The sequence below is a fragment of the Acinonyx jubatus genome, chromosome A3, assembly GCF_027475565.1.
Source record: "Acinonyx jubatus isolate Ajub_Pintada_27869175 chromosome A3, VMU_Ajub_asm_v1.0, whole genome shotgun sequence".
Classification (NCBI taxonomy): Eukaryota; Metazoa; Chordata; class Mammalia; order Carnivora; family Felidae; genus Acinonyx; species Acinonyx jubatus.
This window is the reverse complement of record NC_069388.1, coordinates 83,916,002-83,933,490: the sequence shown is the minus strand read 5'-3', so window position 1 is coordinate 83,933,490 and position 17,489 is coordinate 83,916,002. Positions and strand designations below refer to the sequence as shown.

Sequence of the window (17,489 nt, the reverse complement as noted above, 5' to 3'; positions counted from 1 at the left end):
ACACGGTTTTGCTCTTTGGCTCCATCCTCCTCTATGTTTGGACAAACGGTGACACCTGGATAAGACTCCAAGTGATGAAATGCCAACACATGTGGCTTCTGCATATGTCATCTAAAGGACGTGGGTTTTGAAAATGGGTTCTTCTCTGTGTAATTGTTGGCCTGGCAAGCCATTGTGACCGGGTGAGGGAGGCGAGGAGACATTTCTGAACAGTTTTCTTTTTCTGCCCAGATGTCCTACAACTTGTGCCAACAAATGAGATAATACTCAGTACTGCGTTAATGTCCTATTTGAAATGCTTGCATCCCAGTCTACCTTCAGTTGATCTTATCAGTATCAGATACTGTGCCATCACGGACTGAAAAACAGGCACTGAAAAAAAGAGCAACTAAAATATGAATAATGAACTGTTCGAGATGAGACGGACAGTTCTAGAGGGCTGGCTCCACTTGCCTGAGAGGGTGTATAGCAACGTCAAATAAGCCAAATAAGAGGCAGCCTTGTTTGTAAAGTACTTAATAGGCCCCAGAGGGAAAAGAGCTCAATGAAACAATCTTGCCTTATTTTTTCTTCCTTAGATTCTTTGCTCTATTTCATGTAACTGATGATTTAGAAACACTAAAATGTGCCGGTTGTAAGAAGACCCGTCTGCCAGGATTGTTAAAATACACGTTAACAGCTTTAATCTGGTTGGATATACAGCTATCAATAGCAGCAGTGGCTTTAGCATGCACTTAAACTCAATAATTTCTGCCAATGAGGGCTTAGCTGACATTTATAAATTCTTCGCCAGAAAAAGAGTGGGAAATAATACGATTAATAGTAAGATGAAGACTCTTTCTTTTCCTCTGACATTATTTTAAGGATATAAACAACTCATTCTCTTCTTTGCTGGTATTAACCTACAAAAGACAAGAAGTCAACTTGTGGTTATTTCTTCATGACTGTTGGCCTCAATTCCCGGCTCAGGAGGTAACATAAAGCAGTTCAACTGGTTTCGTCTTGTTTGAGAAACTAAAATTAAAATCTCAGGAGTTACTTATTTTAACCCAGAAACAGGAAAGGAAGCAGTCTATCAGAAAAAATCATAAACACAGTTTCCCAAACGTGCAGACTTTTTACACTTAGTACCAATCTTTCACAAAAAAACAAAACAAAACAAAAGTAGTTGTTTTTTTTCTTTAGTTTTTTTTTTAATGTTTTTTGAAAAATGTCTTTCTGTAGTTGCAACCCGACACTGCTACTGGCATGTCATAATCTACTCTGGGGAATGACTAACTAAATTACTATATCCATAAATATTCTAGGGGAAAACATTTGCAAGGCTCATTTTCAAAAGTACACTGAAGTACCTCGAAGTTGAGACCAATCTCATAAGACCAAATTCAATTCTATTTTTCTACATTATAGTCAACAATTTCAAGGTGTTATTTTAAACATCACAGCTCCAAAAGTATGACAGAAAAGAGTTATATGCATGCTATATAAACCAATACTGCAGTTTATTATGGAAAAAAAAAACCTACTCAGTGATGGTGAATTCCATTTTTCATACTACCCAATTCTGATAGTCAAGCAGCCTCTGGAATTTATTCTTGGCTAGGATAAGTGATTTTTTTGGAATATAAGATTTGGACAAATGTATGTTATACTGGCTCTTGACACATTCAATCTTTCTGTTTTTTTAAAATCATAAATCATGCTCCTGTTGTCAAATTTTAAGCTTTTGAAGAAGAAATAGCACTAGGTGTTTATTTACCAAAGCTAGCTCAGTTGAAGTCATCACAAGTAATTCTGGCTCCTTCCTAGAAATCTGCTAATCACAAATTACTTGGTTAAAGGAGTAAATGTGCTATATTAACTGAATGCTTGAGTGAGTAAAGTTGTTTATACATTGTGTTACCCATTAGACAAAATTCTATACTAGTTACTGGACAATCTCTAATTAGAAGGGGTATTGTCTTTCACCCAATAAGGCTTTATTGAGTGCCTTCTATACATTAAAGGATAGAGACAGAAAAGAGATCACAAAATAATTTCCGGATTATTTTACAAGTTACAATCGTTGAGATAAAAATGTGAAAGTAAAAACTAGGACAAACAAGTAAATAACCTATCTGCTGAAGAGGAAAATCTTTTATTTTCATTTTTACTTTTGGTCTTCATTGTTATTAAATTCCATTTTTTTAAAATATCTTTTTTTTTAAATTTTTTTTAATGTTTATTTATTTTTGAGACAGAGAGAGACAGAGCATGAACGGGGGAGGGTCAGAGAGAGGGAGACACAGAATCCGAAACAGGCTGCAGGCTCTGAGCTGTCAGCACAGAGCCCGACGTGGGGCTCGAACTCATGGACCGAGAGATCATGACCTGAGCCGAAGTCAGCCGCTTAACTGACTGAGCCACCCAGGCGCCCCTAAATTCCATTTTTAATCCACTTATAGGAACAATTTGAAGCTTACTAGGTAAGTTTAGATCTAAAAGATTGAGATCTTAGCATTATCAACAATTTGTGGTTCCAATTCCTGGAAACAAAGAGGTAACATTTTTGAGGGTCTCCGTAGGACACACAACACCCCCCCCTCCACCCGCCACCAAATATATCAATCTAAAGAGAAGTAGAAATATTTTTATGCATGAATAATGAGTAGAATAAATGCCTGCATGCATGAATAAAGAAGATTTTTTAAGACTTTTTTCTTTTCTTTCTTTCTTTTTTCTTTTTTCTTTTTTTTTTTTTTTAATAATGTGTACACCCAACCCAGGGCTCAAACTGACAACCCCCCGAGATCAAGAGTTGCATGCTCCACCAACTGAGCCAGCTAGGTGCCCTGGAATGAGTCTCTCCTTAAGTTGTAAACACAAAGGGCTCCAATTCCAACCTCCTTGGTTCCCTTTTTGGCTTGGCAACTTCTTCCACACATCCCCAGGGTGAATTGCTTTGTCTCATGGACACTTCATCTTCCTGCCTGGAAAAAGGAGAGGAAGAATAATAATGCTTTGACTGCAGAGGTGTTGGTAAGAATTAATTAATATTTATAATATGCTACATTAAGGTCCTCAAGTAATTCATAACTGAGAATTTATATGGCACTTGATCATTGCTTAAAGTTTTTAAAACAGTCCTTGGTTTTTCAATTCAGGCAAAAAAAAAAAAAGAGCAACAAATCTCTATATGTCAAACAGTAGGATTAAGCATAGGAACATTTTGGCTTTCCTAGGAGCAATTATTTTCCTGAGGTGAAAATATTGCTTTGCTTTAGGCTATGAATAGAGTAGCTTTCACTTAGAGTTGATAAAAGCCCAAGGAAGGAGGTTTTTAAAAAGCCATTTTAATAGCTTATTCTGCCATCTTTGGGTGTGTTTTCAACTACTTGTTATTCAAGGGGAATCGATTAATCTATTTTATAATTATTTAATTCTAGCACTTAAAAGAAACCCAAGAAGTCATTTGATTGATGCCCTCTTCCTGCAGAAATAGTATTGAGCACTTTTTCTGCAAAGCAACACTCTCATTTTATACGTAAGGAAATGAAGGCTTGGTGAGCTTAAGTAACAGAGAAGGGATTTAAACCCACATCATTGGACTATATAGCCTATTCTCCTTCTACTACCTCAAACAACCATTTTCAAGAAATGATACCAAAAGGTGCCCTGCCCTGTGCAAATAGGCATTTCTTCTCTTTGTTCCTTTCCTTTCTCTGAACTTAAAAATTAAACTAACACATTCTAATGGAACTCGGTCCCATGCCAGAAAGCCCAAATCATCAGTTATTTTTGAAGTTGTTTTTGAAGGATAGGTAGTTTATAATCATTTTAAAAAGATGCTTTTATGAATTTTTATTGAAGAAACAATAGGTACATATATCCTTTTTTGAAAATTGACTTAGTTCGCTCAGTTTCCATAATTACTTATAGCAAATTAAAATGCATGTTTTATTTTCAGAGCCTTTAAACTTTGTATTAAAGTATAATATACGTACAGAAATGAAATGTACTGCCTAAATAAATGTCTAAAGTCCATTCCATCTTCATCTTACAAGACATGGTGCCATTTCACATCTCAGAGAAATCTATACACGTAATAATGAGCTCTAATAATGTATAAATTACCTCATATACTTCAGAGTGCTCTGAAAGGTTAAGCTCATTATTTAAATTAAGATATTTTTATAAAGTATTATTATAATTGTGATTATCATTTTATTTTATTTTTTAAACGTTTATTTATTTTTCAGAGAGAGAGGGACAGCGTGAGTGGGGGAGGGGCAGAGAGCGAGGGATACATTAGAGAACCCAACGCAAGGCTCCACCTCAGAAACCACAAGATCATAACCTGAGCCGAAGTAGGACACTTAACCATCTGAGCCACACAGGAGCCCCGTGATTATCACTTTAAATGATAATTACACACTTTTCTTTTGCTTTTGGACAGCAGGCAAGACAAGATAAAGGTAATTTTAAAAAGTGTAACCACCTCTGTGCATTATCACTGTCCTTAAACAGTGATTAATAACCCATACAAGTATGAATATGTATAAAATTTTGTTCATACAATTTACCTCCACACAATTGCATAGATCATCTTTGTTGCTTATTACTGGAATGATACGGCCTTCAGGGCCACAGATACCTAAACACTTGAATAGCAATTAAGAGGAGTCAGTCCTAAGTTGATATCCATCTGTGTCCTTTCATTTTGACTCCTATTTCTCTGTTTAACATTCACTGACATGTAAACAGATGGAGAGACCTTTTCAAACTCACATCATTGTTCTAAGCTGGTAAATACCAAATTCCCAACTATGGAGGCTCTGTGATGCTCCTGGGCTAGGAGCACCTATTTATGGAAACATCACCAATGAGCATAGGTCTTCTATTGTACTTGGTTGCATTCACTTATCTCGAGACAGTGAGTCAGTTCAGCACTACTTTTAACTCAGGTAGAAGGATATAGGCCACTATCCTTCTACCTAAGTTGAAAGTATGCCAAGACTCAAACACACACACACAAAATACATACACCTTGAAAGACTGACTTGGACTTAGTCCCTGTTCTCTGTGTGTGTTATGACAGGTGTAAGAGCTGAGTGGCCTTCTGGGTACCATATCTCAGCTGTGCATCTCCTTCCTGGTCGTGGGGCTCTGGCACCATTAGGAGAAAACACCCTAAGAAAGCTTCCCCCAAGGGACTGAATTCAGCTTTTGTCTGCCTGGTGAAAAACATAATTCTTCTCCTACATTTCCCCAAGGATTTTCCTCAGGGAGCAGCACATAACACTAAACTGACCCAATTTGAAGAACAAGTTAGCTAGATGAGAAAGAAAACAATGTTCCATAAACATATTGACTGAACCTCAGTAGTTTCAGCTTAATTTGCTGTCAGAAGTTGGTTAATTATATTCTTTTTTGGCACTGAAATCTGGCCGTAAGTTTTCAGGAAAAATGTATTTTTAGAAAATATTAAATATAAATGCAGGTATTAAAAAGATCATAAAACTTTCTTAAGAGCTTTGTGGAGAGTAATTTATGTCTGAAATTTATTAGGGCCCAATATAATCACCTATTTAAATAATTTGATTTTCTAAATTTTTTTCTTTACTCGAAATTTCTACGTTTTAGATTTCCCCCCAAATTTTATTTACATGGAAATATTTTTAAAGGTCTTCATTTTGGGGCGCCTGGGTGGCTCAGTCAGTTGAGCATCTGACTCAGGTCATGATCTCATGGTTCATGGGTTCGAGCCCCGTGTCAGGCTCTGTGCTGACAGCTCAGAGGCTGGAGCCTGCTTTAGATTCTTTGTCTCCTCTCTCTGCCCCTCCCCTGATCACACTCAGTCTCTCTCTCTCTCAAAAATAAATAAACATTAAAAAAATAAAAGAAATAAAAAAATAAAGTTCTTAATTTTATAAACATTATATGGTCCCAGAAATTAAGATAGATAAATACATACATACATACATACATACATACATACATACTTACATACATACATACTTACATAAAACAACTAACCAATAAAAAAAAAGTTATGGGGTGAGGAGTAGAGAGAAATTAGAACTGATCTATTGGCACATATTTTCCTACTAAATCATACAGATAGATCACCAGATATAAAGCTATTCCAATTTCCCTTGTAAAGACTTGGTGATACTTTAAAAATTGCCATGGTAAGAAAGTGTTTCCAGATAGCTACAATTAATGATGAAAATGAATGGTCATTATCTACATAGAAACACTGTACTTTTGGTACAATGAAATTCAAAAACTAAATTCATAAAGCAACTAAAAATAAGTAGAAAGTCTATATGAATCTATTTCTGAGACAAGTCTCTTGACTAATTCAAAAAGTATCAGTCTTTGCTCCCCTTCAAATGATCACTTGATTTCCTTACCTTCTAGTTACATAACTGATTCTGTGACTTGTAAACAAGCATCCCCATTTCTTGACAATTCTGGATCTGTGGGTTTGTACTGCTGTTTCCCTGTGGAGGTTGAGAGCTGCATAATGATTTATTCTTCCCCGCCCCTGCCTTCTTTTCCTATTTTGCTCCCTCTTTTTTTGTCAAAGTAGGTTAAAAAAAAAATTCAAGGGAACTAAATGTGAAAACAAACCCTGGTGCTATAGGATTGAGGCCAGTGATTTAAACACCCTAGGCATAAGAAATGCAAAATGTGAGGGTCTCATACTCAGATGAGCTCCCCGCAGGGAGACTACTAATCTGTAGTATTTTTCAGCATCCCCTGGAATCCTAAACATATGCTTCTGTGTAAAGCAGCTTTGATTCTCCTGATTTCCCACGCATGAAACTCATAGCTTCAAAGAGAGCTCTGCATGCAAAAGATCCATGGTTGGGCGTTGGGGGGAGTTCAGGAGGAGAACAGGCTAGAAGGCAGAATGTGGGTGAATTAACATTTGAGTCTGTGCTTTAATTCCAGTTCTATCTTTCATTGTTGTCCCAGTTAAAATATTGCCTGGTAGCAAATTAGAAGCTTTCTATTTTGGTGATTAGACTTAATCAGTTAACTGGAATTAAAACACACCTAATTCCACCACAGAGAAGTTAGATTCCAGATAGGATGTTATGTGGTAGATTTGATTTATTTTCCATAGTTTAGATTAACTACAATTTATACTGTGGAGGGTTGTACCATGCACTTACTGGCATTTTGTGTTGCTGATGGAATCTTCAGGAAATATTTTCATTACATAATCACTTGATGCAGGTAAAATAAAGATAAGTTTTTGGAGTTTTTAAAAAAATTTTTTTTAACGTTTATTTATTTTTGAGACAGAGACAGAGCATGAACGGGGGAGGGTCAGAGAGAGGGAGACACAGAATCTGAAACAGGCTCCAGGCTCTGAGCTGTCAGCACAGAGCCTGACGCGGGGCTCGAACTCACGGACCGTGAGATCATGACCTGAGCCGAAGTCAGATGCTTAACCGACTGAGCCACCCAGGCGCCCCTGTGCTTGCTATTTTAGAAGACCTTTTTTCCTAAGTATTTTTTAGACCATTTTCTTTTCCACTTATCAGTTATTCTTCTATGAGTCTGGGCAGTGTAAATTATTTCTTTGCCAAAGAATCTCTTGGAACGTCAGAATCTAACCTACTTGTGGACTTCCTTCTTTCATAAAAAGCCCCTGAAAGTATTTTATTAGCTGCAACAGGGCAGAAATAAGGATCTTTTGAAATTGCAAACAGCATCTTTGCATAATGTCTGGCGATTTGGTCTTAGTCCCAGGAGTGTTAAGTATTGTGACTAAGGAATATTTGATGATCTCTTTAAATGATGTTTGCCCTTCCCCTTTAAAAAAACATGTTGTCCTGCGAACTTTTTTACATTAGTATATTCCCTAGCTTTATTTTTGAAATATTTTTTCACATGTATATTTTGGATAAGATAGCCCTATTCTCTCTGACCTTGATCTAGGTGATCCAGGTTGAAAGTGGCAGGCCCCAGTTCTGTAGCCAGCAGACTAAAAAGAGATTCTGAAGTGAAGTAGTTGCTGAACCCAAGAAATTAAGAGGAGCCTCTGTTCTTCCCAGAGACTATCATTAGAGCTTGCCTAGTTTTGCTCTGGCAAGTTTCATAAGAAACTGTTAGAAACAATAGAAACATAGATCTACTGAGCTGAAAGGGATCGTGCTTAGCCTTCATCTATTCTAAATCCCTTATGGTAGAGATGAGAAAATGCATCCCTGACAGGGATTGTGATCTTTTTTATTTTTAATTAGATATATATTTTTAAGTTTTTATTTATTTATTTATTTATTTTGAGAGAGACAGAGAATAGGAGCAGGGGAGGGGTGGTGAAAGAGGGAGAATCTTAGGCAGGCTCCATGCTGTCAGCACAGAGCCCATGCAGGGCTCGAACTTGTGAACCGTGAGATCATGATCCAAGCCAAAGAAAGTCAAGAGTCAGACACCTAACTCACTGAGCCACCCAGGCGCCTCAGGGATTGTGATCTTGAGGGGCACATTTTCTATTTGTATTCTTTTTTAAAAAGCCATTTCTAATTCAAGTTCATTTTAACAATATTTATACCGTACTGTGGACAGGCCTCCCAAAATTTGTTGTGATTGCTGTGTTCATATGGTAGAGGAATTGAAGGGAAAGACTAGTTTGCTCCCACGAAAGGACTGAGAAAATACAGAGCAAAACATTGGACAAAACATAAGGACCTGGATGTGATTTGCCAGCCTCCATGTTAGTAAAAACAACTATTTGACTTACTTTATATAATCACAAACTTCAACTATGAAATACAATAATAAAACAGTGTTATGGAAGACTACATGTTTCTCCATAATAGAACATAGTTGGTATTTTATTATTTTTTTTAATCGTTTATTTATTTTTGAGAGAGGGAGAGACAGTATGAGTGGGGGAGGGGCTGAGAGGGGGAGAGGGGCAGAGAGAGATAGGGAGAAAGAGGATCCAAAGTGGGCTCCACGCTGACAGCATAGAGCCCAGTGCGGGGCTCGAACTCACAAACTGCGAGATCATGACCTGAGCTGAAGTCGGAGGCTCAACCGACTGAGCCAACCAGGTGCCCCCATAATTGGTATTTTGAAAAGGTAGTTTAAAATTAGCTTTCTTACTCCACATACCTGCTTCCTGTGTTTATTTACTGTATAAACAAAGTTGTAGTTTTTTTTAAAGTTTACTGCTACTTTTTGTTATTTAATGAGTAGAAACACTAGTTGAGGAAACAGTAGAGATTATCTTTCTGTTATTTCTACACACTAGCCCAAAACATTCCAAGTAAGAAAAAGTTGGTGAGTCTGTTGTCATGGATGCCCCCAAATGTCTCTATGATTTGACTGTTTTTACAAAGTCAGAAAAATTGGACCAATGCCTTTTCTCTCATTGCTACTTCTGGACTTGCTGTCTGACGGATGACTGGCACGAGTCATTGGTAGATTTAGTATGGCCTTCTGGGACTGTTCTTTACAGAGGGAATGGTTTTTATTTAAATGTGGTTCTCAGGCTAAGGGTTATATACCAGGAACCATTGTTACCAGAGCTCTCCAAAGCCTAAAGTGTTACACGAATACCACAGTTGGTAAGGAAAACAGTTACCCAACAGCGTCAACATCCTATTTTTATTTTAAAGAGAAAATTAAATACATAAGGGCAATGCATGTATGTTTGTGCATGCGCACACAGATAGAAGTGTACCATAGTGGTGAAAAGCTTGAGCTTTGGAGTCACACAGACCTGAGTTCTACTTCCAGCTCCAGTACTTAATGTCCTCTTTTCTTAGACCCACAAAATGATTTTCAGTCAACTGTGAAGAATTAAAAATATGGTATGGGTTTCAAAGTGCTTAAAATTATGTCTCTATAAACTATTCATACTCATTCCCACATTCTTCCAGCCAGCCATACCTATGATTCTTTATGACCTGCTAACCAACCAAGCTCAGATCTCTCACTGCTTCTCCACCAAGTACTAGAGGGCTCTCTGGGATTCAAACTTCTTAAATTCAGTGTTTATAGTCCTTCATTCTTCCACCCACCACTATCTAAACATCCTGCAGCCCCTGCCTGTCCAAAGCTTGTTTACTGTCACAAAAACATGCAGATCTCAACCACTAGTTGATTTGAATCTTCTGAGACTCCTCTTCTGATCTCAACCTCATAAGTCCTTATTCTTTTTTTTTTTTTTTAACGTTTATTTATTTTTGAGACAGAGAGAGACAGAGCATGAACAGGGGAGGGGCAGAGAGAGAGGGAGACACAGAATCCGAAACAGGCTCCAGGCTCTGAGCCATCAGCCCAGAGCCCGACACGGGGCTCAAACTCATGGACCGCGAGATTGTGACCTGAGCTGAAGTCAAATGCTTAACCAACTGAGCCACCCAGGCACCCCACCCAAAAACCAGTTTTAAATGGTAGAACATGTAGAATTTGCTGAGGAAAACTCATTTACCACACATTTCATCCTTAGTCTAAAATATACAATTTTTAAGTAAAATATTTTCTTCTATTTCTTAGAAATACAATCACCTTCCTCATTCTAAGAAAATTCATAAAATATATCTACATTGCAATTTCCAGCTGTGGCCTTGAAAATTTTAGCACTAGCACAATTTGCCAATTATGTAGAACCAATGAGTTCTATTTACAGTATTCTAAATTTTGCATATCTTCTACATGTTTATAAACTTTTTTCAGAAGACCAAATTATTTTTAAAAGCATATTGATTAATTTTAGTGACAGTCTTGAATATGTAGGTATGGCTCATTTACTGAATATTCACAATTTACAACACTGTATTGGATATATTTCCTTCCACGAGTATTTTTCTTCACAATATGCCTTTTTGGTTACTCTTACATTTCCTGGAAGAATAGCATTAAATGTGGTTCTCAGGCTAAGGGTTATACACCATATCTCAACAGATATGTCCAGGTGTATACCAACGGCCTGAACTTTTCTATCTGTCTTAGTCCTATTTGACATGCTGCTGGACCATCCTTTTCATCTTGAACTCCTCTTCTTCAGCTTCCTGGGTATCCTTGCTGGGTCTCCTGCCCTTAGCCGAGTCCATTATCTTCTCTGTCACTTCCTTCTCCCTCCACTACTTAAATGTAGATGCTACCTTTGGTTCTGCCTTGGTACTGCTCTATTGCTTCTATGTTCTCTGATTTCTGTCCTCGATTTCATGGTTTCAATGTTTATCTTTATGAAGATAACGACCCAATTCTAACATACTTATCATATGGAAAAATGATCAGCACAGAAAAAGAATTGCTCATTATATGAAGAGTGTTAACAGACAGCCTCTAAAAGTACTGTGGGATATTCCTCTAACACAGAGATTTAGATGTGGATTCAGGAAGTTTAGGAACACATTTCAGAAAGACTTTTATCCCCTTTTCTTTTTGGCCCAGTATGTAATATAAAAATAACTTACATAACCAATTAATCACATAATTTTGGGAAACTTTTCCAAATTTAAAAATATTTCTGATTTGTGTTTCATCTGAAAATTAAATGATAGAGTTTTATTTTGAACAAATTCAATGTTGTTAATTCTTATGAGAATTAGAAAAGTTGCACAAAATCCATAATTTAAAGTGTTTTATGCTTAAAAATTTTTAAATTCCATCCAGTAATTGATATACATTTTCCCCAAACTCATTAATTCATGAAGCTATGTATTATGAGCATTGTTTTTCTACCATTATGTTTTTAATAGCAAATACACAGAGTTTCAGCTACATTATCATTTAAATAGGCTTTTGCAGAAAGTCCATTGTTTACAAAACTCTTTGTAAAATGGGTTTCCACGGAGAAATGAGTTTCCAAGATGGAATTTAGAATCCTTGGCTCATACCCCTGCTGCTTAGCAAGAAGGGAACCAGCCACTTGCCTGCCATCTCAGGTGCTGAGGAACTTTTCCTCAACCACACCCTTGAGCAAGGGGTGAGCTGGCATCCTGCTCTTTCTTCTGTACAAAAAAAGGAAACAATATATTCCCCATGCAACCTCAGTTCCCACTGACAGGTAATTAATTTTATGGTGTGGAAGTAGCTGGCAAAAGGTACAAAATATTCTTAAATCTGGGATTCTTGAACTGGGGCATACATGTTTTATCTAGGAGGAGTGGTAGACATTTCCTCTAAACCTGCATTAACAATAAATGTGTACTAAAAAGGAACAGACATTACTTTCGAGTCGTTTTAACTCTCCTTTTTAATTGCCATTTTCTTCCTATATCTAAGTATAAAATTAAACACAGTATCTAGTTGACATTAGTCAGTACAATCATGAATAAAAGTGTGGATGCATTGGGGTAATATTGCACTGGAATATCTTAACTACAGGAATGGTAATTTGTTTCTCCTGCTTCCCTTAAATCTTATATATGAATAAGGGACAGTGGTCAGTCCTTTAAGAATAAGGCATATTTCTGGATATCACAATGATCTGGAAAGTCTACACATACAATTTCCTGTGACATTTCTAACTTCTTAAAAGATACTTGTGGAGGCACTGACACCTGAGGCTGCCTATGGTCAAACAGGACTGTAAACATTACTCTTTCTTAAAACTTCCTTTCCCTTTAATTTGCTCTCTGCTTAGCAGCTTATTGCTATCTGTGGGTCCTTTCTTTTCTCTATCTCTAGGAGAAAATTTGAAGATTTCACTTTCAACCTGTTTTTAGGTTGATTCCCACATCTCTACTTCCTTCTAACCTGCTCTTCCAGCTCCCACCTGGTGCTTCCACTGGGATCTCTCATCAGCAACTCAAACTTAGCATTCTTAAATCCAAACTCATCCCTCTCCACTCAGCAACTAAACTTCTGATTTCTCTGCTTCTCTTAATAATGACATTATTTTCTGTCATCCAAAGTAAAATGGTCATCTTTTATTTCTTCCTCTCCTTGTTGCCTCCATCCACTAAATTGCATAGTCTGTGCATTCTTGCTTCACGTCTTTCGTATTTACCCCTTCCTTTCCTCTGCCATTAGTACTTCTAATTACCTCATGCAAAGCTGTTACTGTTTTTGTAATTAGGATCTCTGTCTTGTGTCTCCCTCCAACTTACCTGACATAGTACTCCCCAACAATCATCTTTTGGTTGCTAAGTTTTCCAGGAAAAATATCCACTTGTTAAATATGTCCTTTGTATTTTACTTATCTAGTTATCTAAAATCAAGTAAGGGGACCATTTGGTACCTCCCCGTTCTCCCTTCCCCACCCTCCCATATTAAGCTTTACACCAAAACTTAATAGAAAGAGACAAGGAGAATATCATACTTTCATTTTTTTACCTTAGGGTAAAAACTTGTGTGTTAAAGGCACATTTTAGGTTTACCTCTCTCCATAAGTTCAGAATGGACTAATTAATTTCAGTGTTAGAAATGCAGCCTGCTACATGCCTATATTGTGTGCAGTATACACAAAGCTGAGAGAGAATGTAAGTGGTGAATCTGGGAGATTTGTAGGATGAGAAAGAACAAGTAGACATGGCCCTTGTGTCTCTTGCTATGGTCAGTAACAGAGGCTGACCTATCTTTCACAGTGCCTAGCTTTCAATTTCTGATTTAGGTTCACAATACACACTTGTTGAATGATTGTAGTCTAAATTGGTTCATATCTTCACAAAATTATGGGTTACTCTAAATCTACTGCCTCCAATGTAAGTCAAATGCCTTCTTAGTATTTAATCCTCAAAATTGTAATTTGATTTTCATTGACTATGTCCGAAGGACATACACACAAATAAATGCAGTTATAGTGATTGTCTCTAAGAGACTTGAGGAGGAGGAATTTTTTTTATATGGTACTTAAAAAAAAATGTGCATGTGGGGTGCCTGGGTGGCTCAGTTGGTTGGACATTCGACTTTGGCTCAGGTCATGATCTCACATCTGGTGGGTTCGAGCCCCACATCTGGCTCTGACAGCTTGGAGCCTGGAGCTTGCTTCGAATTCTGTCTCCCTCTCTCTGTGCTCCTCCCCTGCTTGCACTCTGTCTCTCTCTCAAAAATAAATAAACATTTAAAAAATAATTTTAAAAAATTAAAAAATGAGTATGTCTTAATTTTATGATAAACTAAAATAATATACCTAAAAACATAAATGATATACATTTTAGCTTAGGGGCTTTTCTCTGTTTTAGAACATATTAGTATCTAAACACTATATACAAAACATATATAAGAAACTTAAGTAGCAGAAGTAGTGTCATTTCTTGGCCTTTCCTTGATACATTCACTGTATGAGACAACTTGTTACCAGTCTTACTTTTCTTTATTCATCCGGACACAGAAATTATCTCTAGGAAAGAAAGAGACACAGACCTATGGCATGCCACCAAGCCTCTTAGAAAAGATGCAGGCTTATCATGGAAAAATAATTACCAAAGAATAACACTCATGTGAGGAACTTCAACAGACTGCTGTTAAAAACACTATGGCTTTTTATTAAACTACTCAAAGGATTTGTAAGATGTTTCTGACCACTCAGAAAACATTCTCTCCCTCTCTTTCACACACATAAAGCACAAGATTATCAAGAATTTGAAAAGGAATAAATGGTTAAAATAGTTGCAAAATGTATTCCTCACTATCCTTATCACAACTCTCCTATCGGCTTCCCCCTGCCCCACATTACTTTCCTCCTTATGCTCTTCAATACTCCATTTTCCATTAAAGTCTTAATTTTCTGGGAATGGTAATATTCACCAAAGTCGATATAGTCCTACAAAAGGGATAAGTGGGCGATCTATCTGCGAACGTGTTTCAAAAACAAACACTGGACACCCCGTCAAACGGCAGCTTGGAGGGTTTAAGGAAACCACAGAGCTGGGTGAGGAAGTCTTCGCGGGAGTGGGAAGCAGTCCTTCTCCTCGGCTGTCTTACGGCTCCCCAAGCCTCAAGCTGTGGTCAGCTTTGGCTCTTGTTCCCTGTCTTTCCAACCTGGCTCCTGACCCTGCCAGCTCATACTGGGGTGTGGGCCTGCGGGTGCTGCACCGGGGTGACAACACTCTAGATGGGCCGAGCAATTTTGTAGTGGGTCCAAACCGGTACACTGATAAATAAAGTCTTCCCGAGTAAACCGATTCCCTCTAGGGCTTGGATTCTTTTTTTCTTTCTTTCGGGTTTTTTTTTTTTTTTTTTTTTTTTTTGGTGCAGTGTCTGGGTGGCTCTGACACCTTAAGGCCGCTCATCTGCTCCTCCTCCCCCACGAGGATCCTACTCCTGGATCCAAGTACGCCTTCTCCCGGAGCTCGCGCACCCCTTGCATTTCCTCCCTCTCTCTGTACCCTTGCATTTCCTCCTCCTCCCGACCCAGCCTCCCCCCCCACCTGCCCGCCTCCAGCCACATGACAGGAAGGGCTCCGCCACGCGACGTCACCACCCTCGTCCTCCCCCCGCACCGCACGCAAAGAGCGGCGGGCGGAGGGGAGTACGTGGTCGCACGCTCCGCGCTCCCCAACCAGAGCTCGCCAGAGCACCCCGGCGGCCACCGCCGAGCCGGCTCGCGGGTTCCCGGATGTGCGCCGCTCGCGGAAGCCCCGCCCCCGCCGCCGGCTCCGCGCGCGCCCCCGCCCTCCGCCCCGCTGCGCTCCGCTTTCCCCTCCCTCTCCGCCCTCCCCCTTTTTCGTGCCTTGAGGTTGCGGGTCAGCGCGAGCCACTGCAGTGAGTCCGTCACGGCTCCCGCGCGAGTTTAGGTTGCAGCCCTCGAGCCGCCTGGCCCCCTCTCCCCCTTCTTCCCCTCCTCTCTGCTTCTCTGTCTCTCCCCTTTTTCGCCATCTCTCCTCCCCGCTCTCTCCGTCTCTGAATCTCGACCTTAATTTCTTTTCTTCCCCGCCCGCTCCCGCGTGCCCAGTCACCCGGCCGGCGCGGGCCCCGCGGCGCCGCCTCCCCTCCCCTCGGGCGTCCCGAGGGCCGCAGCCGCCCCAGCCCAGCTGGGCCGCCGCCGCTTCCTGCGGGAGCCCTTCTGAACGCCGACACTCTTCTCCCCCCGCGCCAGCCGCCGACTGCCCAGCAAAATGGTGAGACCTTTGCTTTCCCTATGCACCATCTCTCCTCCGCTCGCCGCTTTCAGGGACGGGGGCGGGGGCGAGCCCCGACGCCCCCGGCCGGCTTCCCCCGGTGGAAAATTCGAGAGACCCAGGCAGGCTGGTGCCGCGGCGGGTCCGAGAGAGCCCTCAGCGGCCCGGGTGCGTTGGCGGCCGGCGGGGGACGGTGGGCCGGCTGCTTGACAGGGCCACCCCCCAGCCTCTGCGGGGCGCCCCTCCGTCCCTACCCCCCGCGGTCGTCTGGAGTCCGTCCGGGCCTCGACCCCCTCCTCCCGGCCCGTGGGCCTGGTTCTGGCCCTTCGTCGCCCCGCGTTACTTCCCTCAGGACCCTCCTCCACGTGGAGACCCCCTTTCACCACCCCCCCCCCCCCGCCCCCGACTCGCTGCTTCAAGTTCTGGCATATTCCAGAATCCTGGGGAAATAATATGTGGTAAATGGCTTTTTATGTAAGACCCACCTTCTCTCCAGAGCTGTTCTTTATCCCACTGCATTTTCACACAGTGAGCCTTGGCAGGAATCCTGCCACTTCTCCCCTTTTCTGTTAGTATTTTGCTGCTGTTTGCAGCCTTATGGGGCTCCTTTCGCTGCTGCTTTTCTCTTTGCACTCGCGAACCGGAAAGGTCCAAGGTGTATACTCATGAAAACGTAGTCCTGCTCGGTCTTTGATAAATGGAGATACTTGTTTTTAAAGCTTCCTTACTGTCAAGGGCTTTTCGTTTTCTTTGTTACCGTCGTAAGTCTCTCTCTCTTGTGGTTGTTTTTGAATCATGGCGATTTAAATTTGTCTTTCCTTACCCTTACATTAATCCCTAGGTAGAATTCATTGCTGTAGTGTTTCAAACCGACGCTAGGGGTGTGTCTCCCGCCTCTGTCACCGTGGCCAAGAAATCAACGACGCCCTTTTAGCCTGTTACCTTACCGGTTCTCTTGCTCCGGGTAGCCGCTGTAGTTTTCCTCTTTGCAATCATGAACTGTATACGTAGTAGTTAAAGTTCGCAGTGCTTTTCCATGTAAGATATTCAAACATGGAATTTGGTGGTTACACTTTTTCTAAAAGTCTTCAAACAGTTGTCAGAAGATTTTTAGACCGATTGTTTGACGTTGGGTAATTTCTTGTATTGTATTTCACCCCGTATGTAGAAATCAAGTATTTGAAAATAGAGTGGTGGATTAGTGAAGAGAGAAATTCAGTTGATTGCAACTTAAAATCAGTTTGGTGTGATTGTGAGGGGACAGAGTGAAACTAGAAAATTCAAGTCAGCTTTTATTGAAAATACAGGGCAAAAGATTAAGTGCACTTTTCAGTGTACTTAAAATCCAGATTAAGAACAGACTTAATAAATGATTAGCGATTTTGATATACAGAGGAAAATTTTCCCTGTCAACTTGGGAGGCTGCTCAGAGACAACTTTGGCCGTCAAAGTTACAAAACTTAGGTTTTT

The 17,489-nt window shown here is 40.0% G+C and overlaps 1 protein-coding gene and 1 long non-coding RNA gene across 3 annotated transcripts in view; one reads left to right on the top strand and one right to left on the bottom strand.

The window, feature by feature from the left end:
- Window positions 1-2,771: 2,771 nt before the first annotated feature.
- Window positions 2,772-16,260, bottom strand: LOC113603215 (uncharacterized). 2 transcript variants are annotated; one of them, XR_003424756.2, is made up of 2 exons: window positions 16,027-16,260; window positions 2,772-2,969 (listed from the first exon to the last, which is right to left on the bottom strand). It is a non-coding gene; the product is annotated as an uncharacterized LOC113603215 (long non-coding RNA). The 2 variants fall into 2 exon arrangements; XR_008289372.1 differs by lacking the exon at window positions 16,027-16,260 and adding an exon at window positions 9,689-10,021.
- PPP3R1 (protein phosphatase 3 regulatory subunit B, alpha) overlaps window positions 15,569-17,489 on the top strand; it is a 68,158-nt gene continuing 66,237 nt past the window's right edge. The window contains exon 1 of the mRNA XM_027072313.2: window positions 15,569-16,019. Within this exon, the coding sequence (XP_026928114.1) occupies window positions 16,017-16,019 (3 nt within the window). The 5' untranslated portion in view covers window positions 15,569-16,016. The remainder of the gene's footprint in view (window positions 16,020-17,489) is intronic.